Genomic DNA, 18,271 nt, shown 5'->3' with positions numbered 1-18,271 from the left:
CCCAAGCCGAAACCAAGAGCCGGATACCTAACCAGCTGAGCCACCCAGGGACCCCTTAATTTTTTTTTTTTTTTAAGTAATCTCTACACCCAACATGGGGCTAGAACTCAAAACCCCGAGATCAATCAAGAGTCGCACGCTCCACCAGTTTAGCCAGGCAGGTGCCCCATTCCACTATATAGCTTTGATGTCATTTTGAGTGAGGCCTTCAGAGATGAGTCTAGCTGTGAGCAAAAATTCTCCTTATTTTCCAGTCCTCAATTCATTAAAGCCAATTTGTAACAGTGGTTATGTTATTTATGGGTAGACAGATTCCTTTTGGAAGTGATGCACAAGTAGTGAGAATTAATCTGTTACAATCATTCTTTACCCATCCCCCATGGTAACTGAATTAGTTGAAGGGAAGAAGCTTCAGTGTTCATTTATTTATGAAATAGCTTATTTATGAAACCATGGTCTTATCGTAGATAATAGAGAACTAAAAAAAAGCGTTCTTACGGTTTATAGAAATATCAAATTAATATTTGTCTTACTCTATTTCTTACCTATTTAGTTACCAGTTTGTGATTATCTTCAACATTTATCTTCTTCTACTCATCCTCACTGCTATTTGTTTTGGTTTTATGACATCATTTCTTATCTGGATTTATTGCATTTCTCTTGTACATGGTCCTTCTCATCCTGCCAGAGTGGGCTTTCCGGTATCAAATCAGTTATTTTCCTGCTTAAAATTCTTAGTTTCCTCAGAGCCCTTGTTAGAATAAACACAGGCTCTTCATGATATGACCTCTAGCCTCCTTTCCAGTTGACAGCTCCACCACTGTCAACAGTTGAAGATACTATTCCACTATCTGTTGGCTTCTGTTGTTGGTTTGGTAGGTCAGGTACCCAGAATAATTGCACTTTTTTTTGTAGGTGGTATTTGCTTTCTAGCTACTTTTAAGAGGTGTGTGTGTGTTTAATAAACCTGTGTGTTAGAGTTTCACTGTGATATATCTAAGTGTAGATTTTATTTATCCTGCTTGGCCTTAACTTTGAGGATTGGCATCTTTCAACAATTATGGAAACATCTCAGCCCTTATCACTTATTTTTGTCTCTCATTATAGGATGCATTTTTGGACCTTCTCATTCTCCATGTTTTTTTTTTTTTCCCCAAGTGCAGTACTGTGAAAGGATATAAATAGTCCAAATGTCCAATAGGGGATTAAATAAATTATATTTCAGCCATAAAAACAGACTAACAGACCAATAAAAATGATGTAGAGGAGTATGTAATGACATGGAAAGATATTCACAATACATTAAGTGAAAAAAGCAAGTTCCAAAACTGCATGTATGAGTCCATTTTTGTAATATGTGTATTTATAATATGTATATTTGCCAAAGTAGAGGACACATGATATTTACCAAAATATTGATGTTAGTTACTTGGATACCATAGGATAATGGATGGTTTTGTTAGAGTTCTTTTCAGGGAAGACATTTGGGATTTTAATTTTCTGTAATGAAGATTACTTTTAGAATAGGGAGAGGGAGATACTAAATTTAAATTAGCCCAAAGATGCCCCCACAGTTCATTTTGAGTTCATTCTGGTGTTAACAAAAATTCAACTGGGTGGGGGCGCCTGGGTGGCTCAGTCAGTTAAGCGACCAACTCTTAACTCTTGGTTTCAGCTCAGGTAGTGATCTCAGGTTCATGAGATTGAGCCTCATGTCAGGCGCTGTGCTTAAGGTGGAGTCTGCTTGGGACTCTCTCCCTCTTCCTCTGCCCCTCCCCCCTGCTTGTTTTCTCTCTTTCTCTCTCTAAAATAAATAATTAAAAAAAAAATTCACCTGGGAGAACTTGAAGATCTAATTGGCCTTATTAATTGATTCATGAATTGGAAATCATCCCATCTACCAAGTAGAGGGGAGTTCAGAGGAGCTGTACAAAATGGAAGGATTTTATAGGCAGAAACAGGGCAGGACAATTAGCAAAAGAAAAGAAAAGATAGTTTCAGGCAAGGCCACCTTCCCTTAAATGAAAGGTCTTTTGAGGATGGATTACCTTATTTTCCTTTGGTTGAGGGAGGGGGATGGAGAGGGCCATGTGACAGATTACCTCATTGATGCTGACCCTAAAATTCCAGATTGGTTAAAAGTACATTTCTGGAAGTGGCTGCAACTTTAATTAGGTTAGGTTCCTGGTTTTGGTGACTTGTCCTAGCATATGTAACTCCATTTTGGGCCTGTGGTTTTCTTTTTAGCATTGGCAAAGTAAATATTTCTGGGAAATTACTTAAAACTTTGGGTGCCCTTCACTCTTCCTTGTAAGTATAATATTCAGTAGCAATTGTTGATACTGAAACAAAAATACTCAAGTAAATTTTGCCAAGGAGAATAGATGAGAAAATATAAATTCTCATTAAAAAATTACTAAGATGACACCAAGTTACCTTACAGCTTTTTATAAAGACTGGGAACTAGAAGTTGTAGTCTTCTGCTTCATGTGTTTCAACACTCAGTCTGTTCTGTTTTATTCATTTGTGTAGAAGGTCTCTACACAGGATGGTGGATGATATTCTTGGTTCCCATAGTATAACAGGAAACTTGACATTTCACTTAAAAAGATAAAATAACATTTGCTGTCAGATTATAAAATTCCTTTTCTAGAAGATACTCTAATATTTGAAGATATGCTTTGAAAAAATATAAAATGAAATATACCATTTTATTTCAAGATCAGTAAGTCTATGTCGAACTTAAATGAATTCCAGTAAAACTCTAACTCAAAGAAAAATCTAACCTTAACAAAAAGTTCCAGTAACAGATTATTTTAGCAAGCAAAATGAGCAGTGCATGTGGCTGTTAATGGGCACCATGTTTAATAGAATGGACATTAGCTTTTGCATTACTATTTAATTGTCCACTTATGTTAAAAGTATTGCTTTAAGCTGTGAATGTTTTGCCAAAGAAAAACGTAAATTTTTTTTTTAAGAATTTTATTTTCTTTCTCCAGGTAGGAAGGATACAAGTTAAAAATTTTACCAACAAAACTTTAAGAAAATGTGTTTTTGAAGATTTTACTTATTTGTTAGAGCGTGAGCACAAGCAGAGGGAGAAGCAAGCGCCCCGCTGAGCAAGGAGCCATGTGAGACTCAGTCCCAGGACCCTGGGATCATGACCTGAGCCAAAAGGCAGACTCTTAACTGACCGAGCCACCCAGTCGTCCCTAAAATTTTTTAATAAATACATCAAAAACTAAAATCTAGCTAGGCTGTTATGCAAGATATTATGTGTGAAGACAAACTGATGAATGAAGGCAAATTTCATTCAAAATGAACTCTACCCATATTAAAAGGGCAGACAATCAGCTGCTTGCTTAAATTATAATAGTACTATGATTCAGTATGAAAATAAGGAACTGTCTGCAAATCTGTGACAGTAATAAATCAAAATATAAATGTATATAGGAGTCAAACAGAGCAACAAATTCTAATTAAAAACATTTTAATATCGGGCGCCTGGGTGGCTCAGATGGCTAAGCGTCTGCCTTTGGCTCAGGTCATGATCTCAGGGTCCTGGGATCGAGTCTCGCATCGGGCTCCCTGCTCCTTGGGAGCCTGCTTCTCTCTCTGCCTCTCTCTCTCTCTCTCTCTCTGTCTCTCATGAATAAATAAATAAAATTAAAAAAAAAACAACAACATTTTAATATCTTGAAAATCAATTTTTCTTTAAAATCATGAAAAAGATGCTCATGTTAGTTAATAATTAACTCTAAACCTCAGTTAAACATTAGGAAGCTACGTTAATGTGACTTAGTATACAGAAAGGAATCTTTCAGAATACGGAAATGAGAACGAAATGAATTTTATTTATTTATTTATTTTTAAAGATTTTATTTATTTGTCAGAGAGCACAAGCAAGGGGAGTAGCAGGCTCCCTGCTGAGCAGGGAGCCCAATGCGGGACTTGCATGACCTGAGCCAAAGATAGACGCTTAACTCACTGAATCACCCAGGCATCCCAGAACGAAATGAATTTTAGAATATTTTTGTAACCCGCCCCCCCCCCCCAAAAAGCAAAAAACAAGTCTGTACCCATTAACAGTCATTCCCCATTCCTCACAGTTCTACCCCCAATCCCTGGGCATCCACCAACCTTCTGTCTTTCTGTATAGAATCATCTATTTTGGATTTCATGTAAATGGAATCCTACAATGTGTTGTCTTTTGTGACTTTAATTTAGCAGTTTTCAAGTTTCATCCATATTAAAGTGTGTGTCAGTGTTTTTCTCCTGTTATTGCTGGATAATATTATATGGATCAACAACATTCTATTAATCTATCAGATAATGGATATTGGAGTTGTTTTCACTTCCTGTTATTATGGATATTGCAGCTATAAACATTGATATACAGGCTTTTGGCTGGACATGTTTCATTTCCCTTGTGTGTATACCTAGGACTGGGATTGGGTCATGTGGTAGATCTGTGTTAAACCTTTTGAAGAACTTTCAGACTGTTTTTCAGAGCATCATTTTACATTCCCACTAGCAATGTAGGAGGATTTTAATTTCTTCATGTTCTGGCCAACACCTTTTTTACTCCCCGCCCCCCCCCAAACAAAAAACAAGCAAAACCTCTGTTTTATTCTTACCAAGTGGATACCATTCTTCTAAATATTCTTATTACAGGCGTTTATAAACACTTACTAATTGTATCACAAAAGAGTTATCATATCCAGTCCCTGAAATAACACTCTTCTCAAAAGTTTCCTGCATGTACAACTTCTTTTTCCTCCCCCCCAGCTTTATTGAGATCAAATTGACGCATTAACATTGTATAAATTTATAGTGTACAATGGCCAACACTTGTTATTTTTGATTATAGTCATCTAATGGGTGTGAAGTGCTGTTTCATCATGGTTATGATTTGTATTTCGCTGGTGGCCAGGGAGGTGGAGCATCTTTCCATGTGGTACTGGCTATTTGTATATATTTTGGAGAGCAGTGTCTGTTCAGATACTTTGCCTATGTTTAAATTGGATTACTTGTCTTTTTATTATTGAATTGTAAGAGTTCTTTATATGTACAAGTCCCTGATCAGATTTGCAATTTTTTTTTTCTTGTTCTATGGGTTGTCTTTTTACTTTCCTCATGTTGTCCTTTGCAGGAAAAAAAGTTTAAAAATAAATTTTGATGAAGTCCAGTGTATCTAAGTTTTCTATTGTTGCTTGCGCATTTTTGTAGTCACAGTTGCAAGATCCATTCAGATAGTCTAATTTCTCATATGGTCAGAATTGGATCTTTTTTTTATTTTTTTTTAAAGATTTTATTTATTTTTTGACAGAGAGAGAGACAGCGAGAGAGGGAACACAAGCAGGGGGAGTGGGAGAGGGAGAAGCAGGCTTCCCGCTGAGCAAGGAGCCCGATGTGGGGCTCGATCCCAGGACCCTGGGATCATGACCTGAGCCGAAGGCAGACGCTTAACGACTGAGCCACCCAGGTGCCCTGGTCAGAATTGGATCTTACAGCAACATATGATTAATACAGTTGTGATTACTGTGTGTACATATAGTAGTTTTGTTTTTATCTTCTTAACATTTTTATGTATAAATTTCCTTCTATTGATATTGCCCATGCTTCCTTTTTTAAGAGTTGTGTCATGTTTTGTGGTTGTATTATAATTCACATAGTCATCCTCTTGCTTGTTTTTCAAATTCATGATTTAAATAGTGCTGGTTAGTAGCCATATCCATCAACTCAAAAGTTACCTTGTTTTCTTTCCTTAGGTAGGATTAACCTAAAACAGTTGATGGCAAAGAAGATACAGTTGACAGCAGAGGCAGAGGTAAGTAGCTTCCTGTTCAAGAAACAAGAATGTAGAGTTAGGGTAAGGAATTTTGTTTAGTAAAAAAAAAAAAAAAATTAAGATTTTATTTATTTGTCAGAGAGAGAGAAAAGCAGGGGGAGCGGCAGGCAGAGGGAGAAGCAGGCTCCCTGCTGAGCAAGGAGCCGGATGTGGGACTTGATCACAGGACGCTGAGATCATGACCTGAGCTGAAGGCAGCCGGTTAACCAGCTGAGCCACCCAGGTGTCCCTGTTTAGTAAAATTTTTAATGCTCAGTTTCTTAAAGAATAATTTACCTTTCTTATCGGTTGACACTGTCCTGCCACTTTGTCATCCTACATTTAAGAATCACATTGCTTTTTTCTCTCCCATCCCGTCCACCACTCTCATTTTCTGGCTTTTATTTTTATTTTTTTAAAAAGATTTTTTATCTATTTGGGAGCGAGAGAGAGCAAGAGAGAACATGAACGGGGCGGGTGGTGGAGCAGATGGAGTGGGAGAAGCAGACTCCCCGCCAAGCAGAAAGCCTGATGTGGGGCTTGATCCCAGGACCCTGGGACCATTACCCCTGAGCCGAAGGCAGACACTTAACTGACTGAGCCACCCAGGTGTCCTTTATTTTCTGGCTTGTACCAGCAGAATTTGGTTTTAGTGAACCTTGATATAGTTGAATGTCTGTGCAAGTGCCTTATGAAAGGTTCTATCACCTGTCGTGGTTCATAGTGAATAATGGCTCAGTAGTAAATCTAAAGTAGATCCCTGTTGTTAGGGAGGACATGGCTTGAGCAGAAGTATGGAGAGAGGAAACTTAAGACTTATCTCTTGGAAATGCCACTTCACTTGATGGGCATCTCTGCTCCTGTTGGGGCATGACAGAAAGAAAAATACAGTTGGAAAACCGGGGCTAGATTGTTAAGCATTTTTTTCTCTGCCTTTATGCCCTGTTCATAAAGCTCTTTCTCCTTGAAACTTGAACTTCCTGTTTCACCAGTCAAAATACTGCATATCCATCAAGTTCTAGCTCAAATGCTGCTGCTTCTACAATTTGCTAAATTTCAGCTTGAAATGATGTCCTTCCTTCCTCTTTTATACTTCTAAGAACTTAGCATATACTCTTAGTATATACTCTGTATTTATTACACAGTGCTTCTGTGTATAATAAATTCTTGTGAACTTACAGGTGATTTGACTTAGGAATGTTTTAATTGGCAATTTGATATCTAATGAGATTGAACATCTTGCCATTGTTAATTAATTGGAATGTTTTTGAGGGAGATATATTAGGAACGCTATTTTGATAGCAAAGTTGAAGATAAAGTATAGAGTTTGGAGACGAGACAAGATAGGAAGCTGTTGTAATATTTTAGTATTCTAGACAGGGTAAACGGGCAGGGAGGAGAAGAGAACTACACTTAGAAGTCCTATTACGGACTAGGCCATGTACTAGGTGCTTTACATATGTAATTTTATTAAATTATCCCATTTACAAGAGTGATCTCTTAAGTGGTTACATTTCGTTGTTTTATGGGTTGATATTTACTAATGTGAAATGACCATTGAGGTTGACGGGTATGTGAATATTGTTTGGAGCCATGAAATTTACTTGTTCTTTTGTGGGTTTTTAGAAATAATTGTTTTTTAGAGAGGGAGAGGGGCGGGGAGGGTCGGGGGAGAGGGAGAGAGAGAATCTTAAGCAGGCTTTGTGCTGGCAAAGACCCCAAGGCGGGGCTTGATCTTAACACCCTAAGATCATGACTTGAGCTGAGATCAAGAGTTGGTTGCTTAACGGACTGAGCCATCCAGCTGCTCCTAGAAATAATTTTTTTTTTTAAGATTTTATTTATTTATTTGACAGAGAGAGACACAGCGAGAGAGGGAATACAAGCAGGGGGAGTGGGAGAGGGAGAAGCAGGCTTCCTGCTGAGCAGGGAGCCCTATGTGGGGCTCGATCCCAGGATCCTGGGATCATGACCTGAGCCAAAGACAGATGCTTAACGACTGAGCCACCCAGGCAACGCTCCTAGAAATAATTTTTTTTTCTTTAAAGATTTTATTTATTTATTTGACAGAGAGACACAGCGAGAGAGGGAACACAAGCAGGAGGAGTGGGAGAGGGAGAAGCAGGCTTCCCACAGAGCAGGGAGCCTGATGTGGGGCTCGATCCCAGGACCCTGGGATCATGAACTGAGCCAAAGGTAGATGCTTAACAACTGAGCTACCCAGGCGCCCCCTAGAAATAATTTTTAAAACAAATGAAAATCAATCTAGTCATTTGTAATTTGGAGTCACTCTGAACTAGTTCGCTCAACTACATTGGACCACCTTCCCCTGATCTTTAAGGTGAGAACATGGGACTAGCTATCTCCAGGGTTCTGTTCAGCTCCAATAGTCTATGTCATTGCATAACTAACCTAAACTTTTGCTCCTAATTCACTGTTTTCCTGGTGTAAAGGAAATGGGTAATCTGTAGATTTTATTGGCAACTCTTTCGGCTCCACAGAACTGGAGTTGTCAGATAAAATACAGTATGTGTAGTTAAATTTGAATTTCAGATAAACAACAAATAATTGTTCAGTCATCATGCAATATTTGAGATATAATTAGACTAAAAAAGTCACTTGTTTTTCAAATTCACATTTAACTTTTGTCCTGTATGCTTATTTGCAAAATCTGGCAACCAACAAAGCACTCCCTGAAAGTTGAGATATATAGAAAGAAGAGCTCATATTAACGGTGGAAAAGGTTGTCAAGTATTGAGCAAGCTCTTTAGTCTGAGGGGAAAACAAATGAGAGACGGATGATGAGATCAGTGGGTTGAACTGAGTCTGTTAAGGTCATGTCTAGGTCCAAATGCTATCTCTCATAAAAAAATTTTTTTTTTTTTTTAAAGGTTTTATTTATTTGACAGAGAGACACAGTGAGAGAGAGGGAACACAAGCAGGGGGAGTGGGAGAGGGAGAAGCAGGCTTCCCGCGGAGCATGGAGCCCGATGCGGGGCTCGATCCCAGGACCCTGGGACCACGACCTGAGCCGAAGGCAGACGCTTAACGGCTGAGCCACCCAGGCGCCCCTCTCATAAAAAAAATTTTAAATACTGAACTAAAAAAAAAAAAATCCAGTGCTAGTGGGATTATACACATTGTGTAACCCTTAGTTAGGACCTTTTGAAATCCTTAGAATTGTACTGTAACAAGACTTAAAAGCTCTTGGAACAGTCCAGGGGAGACTCAAGTGATTAAATCCCAACCAATTTATGTTAATAGATAAATAACTTTGTCTTAACATTGTGTTAATGAAACTATTTGAAACAGTTTCTTTGGTTGCAAATAAAAGACACCTACTTCGGCTTATTTAAGTATAAAAGGAAACCTATTTGAAAGATATTAGTGTATCTCATAGAATCCCAGAAGTTGAACACTTAAGCTTTGGAAATGGAAACGCTTGAATAGCAAAGAGTTCATGTAGTTTTTTTTTTAAGTTTTTATTTTTTTTAAGATTTTATTTATTTGACAGAGACACAGTGAGAGAGGGAACACAAGCAGGGGGAGTGGGAGAGGGAGAAGCAGGCTTCCTGCAGAGCAAGGAGCCCAATGTGGGGCTTGATCCCAGGACCCTGGGATCATGACCTGAGCCGAAGGCAGACGCTTAACAACTGAGCCACCCAGGCGCCCCAGAGTTCATGTATTTCTGAATTTTTCAGTTAATCAGATTTTCAGTCCCTTGTTTTAAGTTCAGAGTTTAAGATTTATGAGAGAGAGAATTGGATTTTGGCCAGAAGGGCAGGGCCATATAGTACAGCCCTGGCCTAAACAGTGGGTTCCTGTCCTTAACCTTTGAGGGCAGTTTCCAGAGAAAAATGAGTATGAGAAGAGTTAAAAAGGAGTGCCTTGATACTGTGAATATTTGTAGAACTTTTATTAACGCACACAACTTTATAGAGGGAATGCTAGGTCTCATGTGAGGGAGATGAAAAACTACTTCCTATTTCTGTTTCTTAAAAACACAGATTTATTGCAACATATTTCATTTCCTTCTGATGTAGCATTTAAAATCCTATTTTACACATTAGTACCTTATGCTGTTGCCTAACTATTAAATGAGCAAACTGTAATGAGTAAGGTTCAGATGGCATGTCTGCAAATGAGGACTTCTCTTTATGGTTTATTGCTCATCCACGTTAACCTCTTCTAAAAAAGTGTTTGGATGTGCCAATCTATTTGATTTATTGGCAGACTGCTGGAGAGATAAGTCTAGGTCTTTTCTGCCCAGAAATTCTTCGGTTATTGTATACGTTGAGGTTAGGTTGTGCTGTAGTAGATAAACATAAGATGAACACAAATAATCGTGGCTTAAACAATAGACGTATGTTGCCCTTCCATGTAAATGATCTAGAATTGGGAAGTCTAGAACGGTTATGGTGACTCTTGTGGTCCTCCCAGGACCCTGGTCCCTTCTACCTCTGTACTTTACATTTTGTAGGTTGTGATCGTCCTTTTCATTGTCCAGATGACTCCAGCCATTTCATCTGAGTTTCAGGGAGCAGGATTGAGTTAGGAAAAGAAGTGGGTTGACAACTAATAGCCTCTACTACAACTGTCCATTCTACTTTCCTGCCCTTGACATTCTGGTCAAGTCTTCTTTTGGCTGTGTCCGTGTGATTGTATCCTTCTGATATTTCCCTTTCTGCGTTTTCTCATTTTGCCTAAATACATAGATGTATCAGTCTCCAGTCTCCTTCGATGAACCTTGGGAAAATCAGTTTATTGTTCTTTATGATTTCATCACTTACAAAATGCAGGAAGGTGCCTGTCATATTGCCCTGTTAGGAGTGTTCAGTAATCTGGCTCCATGAGTTACCTACTTGGTTCCTTTGTCAGGCACTGGGTTAGGTGCTGGGATTCTGAAGAAGTTATGGTTTCTGTCCTCATGCTAGCTGAGACCACCATGTGTAAAATGGATAAACAAGAGGAACAACAACTGAATTAGATACTTTAAAAATGTTCTTTAAAAGCTGAAAAGTGATGTCAGTGTAGTTTGGTATTTGTGATAAGAAATTACATAATTTTAGAGCTTTATCGAGAACCTTACAGGTGATAGTTAATCTCTATTTTACATTAACGAGAATCTAAAACATCAAAACTAGTCAGATGGTAATACTCTGCATATCGCTGATTGAGGGACATTTTGGTTCTGCCCCACCCCCAATATTTTGTTTTCCTTCTTCCATCATACAGATTCACGTGGACAATGTAGACACATGTAGGCTTGTATATCATAGGTATATCGGCAAAATCAGCATCCATTTATATGTTCAGTTATATATTTTTAGACATTATTTTGTGGGTTTTTTTGTGTTAAAATATTTTTTGAAAGTGTGATATAAAATGATTTCATGATCATCATTTGTATGAATGTATCATTTGTTAATTACTAGGAATGTATTTTTACCACTCCCTGGTTTTCTAACATTTAACAATGGCTAAATGAAGGAGGTTGGTAAAGATGATGAGAAATGGCAGAATATATCAATTAGGTAAGATGGGGAAGCTCCTGAATAGATGAAGATAAATGTGTTTTGGCTTAGTTTGTTGATAATAATATGATAACAGGAATATCGTAGTCTAACTTAAGTTGGGAGACAGCTCAGGATGAATTTTAAGTAAAGAGGGATTATAATTTAGAGCTCTAATTTTTTTTTTTTTTTTTAAGATTTTATTTATTTGAGAGAGAGGATGAGAGGAGAGAGAGCACATGAGAGGGGGGAGAGTCAGAGGGAGAAGCAGACTCCCTGCCGAGCAGGGAGCCCGATGCGGGACTCGATCCCGGGACTCCAGGATCATGACCTGAGCCGAAGGCAGTCGCTTAACCAACTGAGCCACCCAGGCGCCCTAATTTTTTTTTTTTTAAAGATTTTATTTATTTATTTGACAGAGAGAGACACAGCGAGAAAGGGAACACAAGCAGGGGGAGTGGGAGAGGGAGAAGCAGGCTTCCTGCCGAGTAGGGAGCCTGATACGGGGCTTGATCCCAGGACTCTGGGATCATGACCTGAGCCAAAGGCAGACACTTAACGACTGAGCCACCCAGGCGCCCCTAGAGCTCTAATTTCGTTAGTCGCTGGGTTATCTTGAACCTTTGGCTTTCTGTATTAAGGGTATTAAGGATTATGCAATAGTTATTCTCAAGACTTAACTTCCAAACAAGTGTGTCTTTTTTTTTTTTTAAATGTGGAGTTTATTTACAATGCATTGTTTATGACTGTAAACCTCTTTTCTTTTACATTGATTGATGCATTCAAATGAAATGTTTGTGATAGGACTAATTTATTAGATTACCTACCATTTTCAGGCTACACGTACATTGTTGACTTTTTTTTTTTTTAGGTTTTACTTTTTGGCTTATGGTACTCATGATATAGAAAATATTTTGGATCAAGTACAGTGGAAAGAAGTATAATGTTATGTGAACTCGGAGTCATCTAGGCTGGGGGTTCTCATCCTAGTTAGACAACTTACAAGTTCTGTGACCTTGGGCAAGTCACATTACTTGATTTGTTAGAGTTTGGATCTGTCTTCGGTAGAATAGGAATTATGTTGCCTACTTCACAAAGATTGTTTAGGACTAGCACTAATATATAAAAGCCCCTAAACAGGCATTTAGCAGTCACAGACATTGAATAAATCCCAGCCATTACCAACAATGGCAACAGTGGTGATTTTTAGGCCCTTTTCCTTCATAGCTTTTAGAAAGAAATCAGGGCTAGGGAGTTCTTTTAGACAAGTACTTTCCGCTTTATGATAGATGTTGAGTAAAGTCAGCAGGGGTGTGAGTAGGAGTTTCAGTGCCAGGGGTTGGTTTCAAAAGCTGTTTTGAAATATACTTAACATCTACAGTCTTACCAGTTGCTTTGCTGAGAACTAGATGTACAGTGGTTAACAAAAAGACATGCTGTTTAAAGTCAGGCGGGGGAGGCAGACATTAAGACATCAAAAAATAGAAATATATAGAATTTCAGATGGTATTAGGTGCAGTGAAAGAAATGAATAAGATGCAGTAGCTTTAGAGTGAATTGTTAGGGGAAACCTCTCTTGAATTAGTTTAAGACCTAAACAGTGTATTACCTGTTCTATTGTGTTACCTGTTTTGCCCAAAAAGGTCTGGTTTCTGGTTCCATGCCACTGTGGGGTTAAAAGATTCTCTGTGTAAAGCCAGGCAGTGAGTCAGAGGAACAAGTAGTTAGTTCATGGCCTAGCAAGTAATATGACCTTGTGGAGTCAGAGTATAATTTTTTATACGCTGTACTCAGTATATGTTTTTACTTTGTGTTTCTCTCAGTCTACTTTTTTTCCCCCTCAATCTACTTTTTTATTTTTTTTCATGTCTCTGTGCCTTTGAAAGGATGATTTTATCTATTCATAAATGACCCTCCTCTTTTCTCATTTTAAGACTCAGTTCAAGGTAACCTCTCCTTGGAAGGCTTTTTATAGAAGAATTATCTTTCTAAAATGCAGATCTGAACATGTTTATAAAACTTGTGTTTAAAACATCATTGGTCTCCAGTTGCCCTTTAGGAGAAAATGAAAATTCTTAAAGTGGCCTGTCATGTTGCAGCCCATTTGCTGCTTCAGCCTCATCTCTGATCACTTGTGAGTGCCTTCACTAAGTGTTTGGACCGTAGGATCTTTGCTTCATGGTGATTGTTCCCCATTCTTAGAATATTAGAGGTTGTCCAGTTCAGCTGCTTATTTAAAAAATGGGGTTTCTTTCAGAGTGGAGAAGGGTGGGGCGATGGGCAAAATGGGTGAAGGGGAGAGGGAGATGCCGGCTTCCAGTTTATGGAATGAGTAAGTCACAGGAATAAAAGGCACAGGGTAGAGAATAGAGTCAGTGGTACATTATAGAAGTGTTGTATGGTGACAGATGGTAGCTACCCTTGTGAGGGCAGCATAACGTATAGAGTTGTTGAATCACTATGTTGTATACCTGAAACTAATGTAACATTATGTGTGAACTATACTCAAAAAAGATTTTTTTTTAAATGAGGTTTCTTGGGGCACCTGGGTGGCTCAGTCAGTTAAGCGTCTACCTTCGGCTCAGGTCATGATCCTGGAGTCCTGGGATGGCGTCTGGCTTCCTGCTCAGTGGGGAGTCTGCTTGTCCCTCCCCGCTGCTCTCTCTCTCTTAAATGAATAAATAAAATCTTTTTTTTTTTTTTTTTTAAAGAGGTTTCTTGGGGCGCCTGGGTGGCCTCAGTCAGTTGGGTGTCTGACTCTTGATTTTGTCTCAGCTCATGGTTTCAGGATTTCAGGGTTGAGCAATTGAGCCCTGTGTCAGAGGTTTCTTTGAGCTCTAAAATATAGTGATTAAGCACCTGCTTTTCTAGTTTCTAATTAACTGCGTGCCTCCTTCCTTTGGTCGTCCTTCTGTCCATCTGTCATCGTGCTTGGACAATCATAATCCATGGGCTGAATGAAATTAATAATAGAGAAAAGGTAGAGAAGATAAGCAAATTAGAAAGCCTGTAACACTCCAATCTCCTTTTCAGGTGACTAATATCAGATTATTCAGATTTATAATGATCACAGTATGAAGTTCTGATTAATGACAGTTTCATATAATGGAAGAACTGCAAAGGCAGGAGTGGAGCACTGTTTGTCCTGTATTTTTCTATATTTCCTCTTATACGGGGAGTGATAGCAATAAGCAGTCACTCTTTATTTTCATCAGTATTTAGATACATGAAAGGAGAAGCTAAGGAAACTCAGTGCCCACAACAGAGTTCTTCTTTGTGTCCTAGCGGCAGCAGCTTCTGTGCACTTTAATTGGCGCGAGCCAAGCTACTCATGCTGTTTGACAAAGTCCAAGTATGGGGGACGATCCTGAAAACAGGAGACTCCACAGCTGGCTCCTGCTATTCTCTTTCATTTTGTTTATGGCAATCTTTATAATTGTGGGAATATTTCTGGGCTGGCTCCTGCTATTCTCTTTCATTTTGTTTATGGCAATCTTTAGAATTATGGGAATATTTCTGGGGTTTCATGATAAAGTGACTACTCATCTTAGTTACGCCTATCTAAGCAATCATAATGAAACTAATTCCACGAAGAATTAGTTTCTATAGAACAAAATAACAAGATGGTCATGCTCTGTCTAGCACCTTTCTCTTTGCGTACTGTTTTTTAGTTTTAGCGAAAGCCAATAAGCAGAAATCAATAAAGGTCATGTTAATCATTACAAAGGAAAAATGAAAGAAGGCTATGGCTGTAATCCAGAAAATGATCTAAGATTTGGAAAAACAAAAATATCCTAAAATATAAATAAAGTTCCTCCGAGGCTGTCAGGAGGAGATGCTTGCAACCTGATCCTGTGTCTGTGTCTCCTCATTCACCGACGCCGTCCTTTCCTACGAGAGACCCACCCCGGCTGGAGCTGGACTCCGGCATTTAATTGCTTGGAAAAAGAGGAGAAATCTCAGTGTTAAGAAATGAATATCAGGCATCTAGTTAGTATAATGCTGTGTACGGGAATATGGTAGATTTGAATCGTTACCTTTTAACATGGGTGGAGTATTATGCTAAGCAAAATAAGTTAGAGAAAGGCATTTCATTTATGTGGAATTTAAGAAACAAAACAAATGAGCATAGGGGGAAAAAGAGAGAGAGGCAAACCAAGAAACAGACTCTTAACTGATGGTTACCAGAGGGGATGTGGGTGGAGGATGGTTTAAATAGGTGATGGGGTTTAAGGAGGGCGCTTATGATGAGCGCCAGGTGTTGTATAGAGATGTTGAATCATTATATTGTATACCTGACACTAATTACACTGTATGTTAACTACTGGAATTTATTTGTTTATTTTTAAAGATTTATTTATTTGACAGAAAGAGCACAAGCAGGGGGAGTGGCAGGCAGAGGGAGAGGGAGAAGCAGACTCTCCGCTGAGCAGGGAGCCCGATGTGGGGCTCAATCCCAGGACCCTGGGATCATGACCTGAGCCGAAGGCAGACGCTTAACTGACTGAGCCACTCAGGTGCCCCCACTAACTGGAATTTAGATAAAAATATACATAAAAAATAGTTATAGCACGACTTTTATTGTACATTGTTTTTTTTTCATTGGTTGACTCTGACTGGGTTGGAGCAACAGATAGCTGTGAGGTGATAACTATGTCAGGTACTGTGCTGGGCATTTTTTGCAGGGGATTTGTTTTGGGGCTTTTAAAAAATTTGCACAACAGTTTAGTAAGTTAGATTTTACCATCTCAACTTTGCACATGAGTAACTGCTCATAAAAGTGAAATAGCTTGCCTGAGGCCACACTCAAGTGGTGGAGGTAGAATTTGAACCCAGGTCTGCCTGGCTGAAAGCTTGTATTTCCTTTTTTTTTTTTTAAGGTTTATTTATTTATTTGAGACAGAGACAGAGACAGAGAGAGATAGCGACAGAGACAGTGAGAGAGAGCAAGAGTGGGGAGGAGAGGGAGAAGCAGGCTCGATCCCAGGACCCTGGGACCATGACCTGAGCAGAAGGCAGACACTTAGCTGACTGAGCCACCCAGGTGCCCCAAAAGCTTGTATTTCTTTTACTACTTTATTACTCAGCACTAAAGACATCTTTTTCCTTCCTGCATATAAATTTTACTTCAGGAAAAGGAGACACAGATTAATCATATTAAAATAGAACCCTTTTTAGCTCAGCGACCTTGAGAAGTGTTCTGTCCTGTCCTGGGTATGAGAGGTTGGGGTCATAGATGGGGGGTGGGGGGGCAGTTGTGAAAGGAAGTTACAAGGAGAGTTGACATCTGCACCACCTTATACTGTCCCTCATGCTATTGAGACGCCTGTAATTTTTATTCTTTTACTTTCTCTCTTCTCTTTCTCCTTTCTGTCACTCTGAATGCCTGGTGGCATTCCCTGCACCATGAATAATTTGTGTCTTTCCTCATTGATGGGTGGTGAGCTCAGTGAGAGCAGGGCTGTGTGTATCTTGTTCACCACCGTAGGTGCTGAATAAAAATACTCCTTGTTGTCCAGATCTGTTTGGTTTCTGGGATTGTATAGTGGGTTGGGATAACAAGGGGTACTCTTTATTTGTGGAGTGACCGGAAAAGAAGAAAAGATAGGAGTTTTGGAATATGGAGCAAAAGGACAGGAATAGAAGGAAGGGGAAGAGAAAAGGGTACAGTTGATAAAAGAGGGTGAGGATGGGGAGGTTGTTGTAGGTGTTCTCACTACAGGACTGGAAGCTGCAAGTTCTGGAGTGTAAGGCAAAGGCTCCTGTGCAGGTGAGTAGTGTGGAAGGCCAAGAGCTTATGTGGAAGATGTTGGCTGTGTGCTCTTCACCTTGAGTTGGATGGATTAGGACCTGACTTTTAACAGCTTTTACTGACATTTGTGTAACATTTATTATGATTTTTTTTTTCATGCTTCTGGTCTGCTTAAGCCAATACTTACTTGGGAAGGAGACTGGTTGCAGAGTATGAGGAATACTAGCTAAAAGAAAAGGTTTGACATCCTTTTGCCACGTCTCAAGACTCCAGGCCTCTTTTTTAATGCTGAGTAAAATTTCAGTGGACTGATGGGAGTAGGGAGCAAAGTGTTAAAACCTTACATGATTTAGCACCCCCTCCTTCTACCCCTTCCTTCTTTATTTTTATTATTTTTTAATTATTCTTTTAGAGTAGGCTATACTTCCAATGTGGGGTTTGAACTCACGACCCCAAGATCAAAAGTTACTTGCTCTACCAAATGAGCCAGCCAGGTGCCACATCCCCTCCTCCTTTTCCGACCTCAGCTCTTACCACTCCTCTTCAGCTTTGACATCCTCCTTCCTTACAGTTTCGCAAGCCTGTCCAGGGTTCCTGTCTCAGGGCTTTTTATACACTCATGCTTTTTTTCCTTCCTGGTACTTTTCCCACAGATATCCACTAACTTACCCTCCTACCTTCTTCAAATCTCCAATGTCATGCTGTCTTTGAGGCTTTCCTTTGACCTCTGTGAAAAACACCTTCCCCACCCCCCATACCTCTGCATTATTTCTTTCTGTAACACCCTCTGGCATTCTGTATGTCCTGTCTACCCTCATTGGAATTTTAAGTTCCATGAAGACGGGGACTTGGTTTTGTTCATTGTTGTATCTCTAGTGCCTAGAACAACTGTGCCCAGAACTAGCACTGCCCTCTACGTGGGACAGTGTTTTCATAACAAGCTGCCGGGGGTGGGGCAGGTCTTTCAAACGAGGTCTTTCAAAACATAAGGACTCCTACATAAAGGAAAGACCTCGTTTTCCTTTATGTAGATGAGTCCTACCAATTCTAAAATACTCAACTTTACAATTTGAATACCTGTAGTAGGTGACCTGTTAAAACCTGAAGAAATAATTTTTTTGCTTCACATTTTTAAAAAACTGTGGCTATATAAGTTCTAAGATGTTACAAATAGGT

General features: G+C 39.2%; 1 protein-coding gene across 2 annotated transcripts in view; it reads left to right on the top strand.

The window, feature by feature from the left end:
- SOAT1 (sterol O-acyltransferase 1) overlaps positions 1-18,271 on the top strand; it is a 76,369-nt gene that overhangs the window by 36,970 nt on the left and 21,128 nt on the right. For both annotated transcript variants that reach the window (XM_035010692.1, XM_035010693.1), the window contains exon 3: positions 5,772-5,830. In XM_035010692.1, coding sequence (XP_034866583.1) covers positions 5,772-5,830 — 59 coding nt within the window. The remainder of the gene's footprint in view (positions 1-5,771; positions 5,831-18,271) is intronic.

Source organism: Mirounga leonina, unplaced genomic scaffold (assembly GCF_011800145.1).
Source record: "Mirounga leonina isolate KUSES-001 unplaced genomic scaffold, KU_Mleo_1.0 Mir_154, whole genome shotgun sequence".
Classification (NCBI taxonomy): domain Eukaryota; kingdom Metazoa; phylum Chordata; class Mammalia; order Carnivora; family Phocidae; genus Mirounga; species Mirounga leonina.
This window is presented reverse-complemented; position numbering and strand designations above follow the sequence as displayed.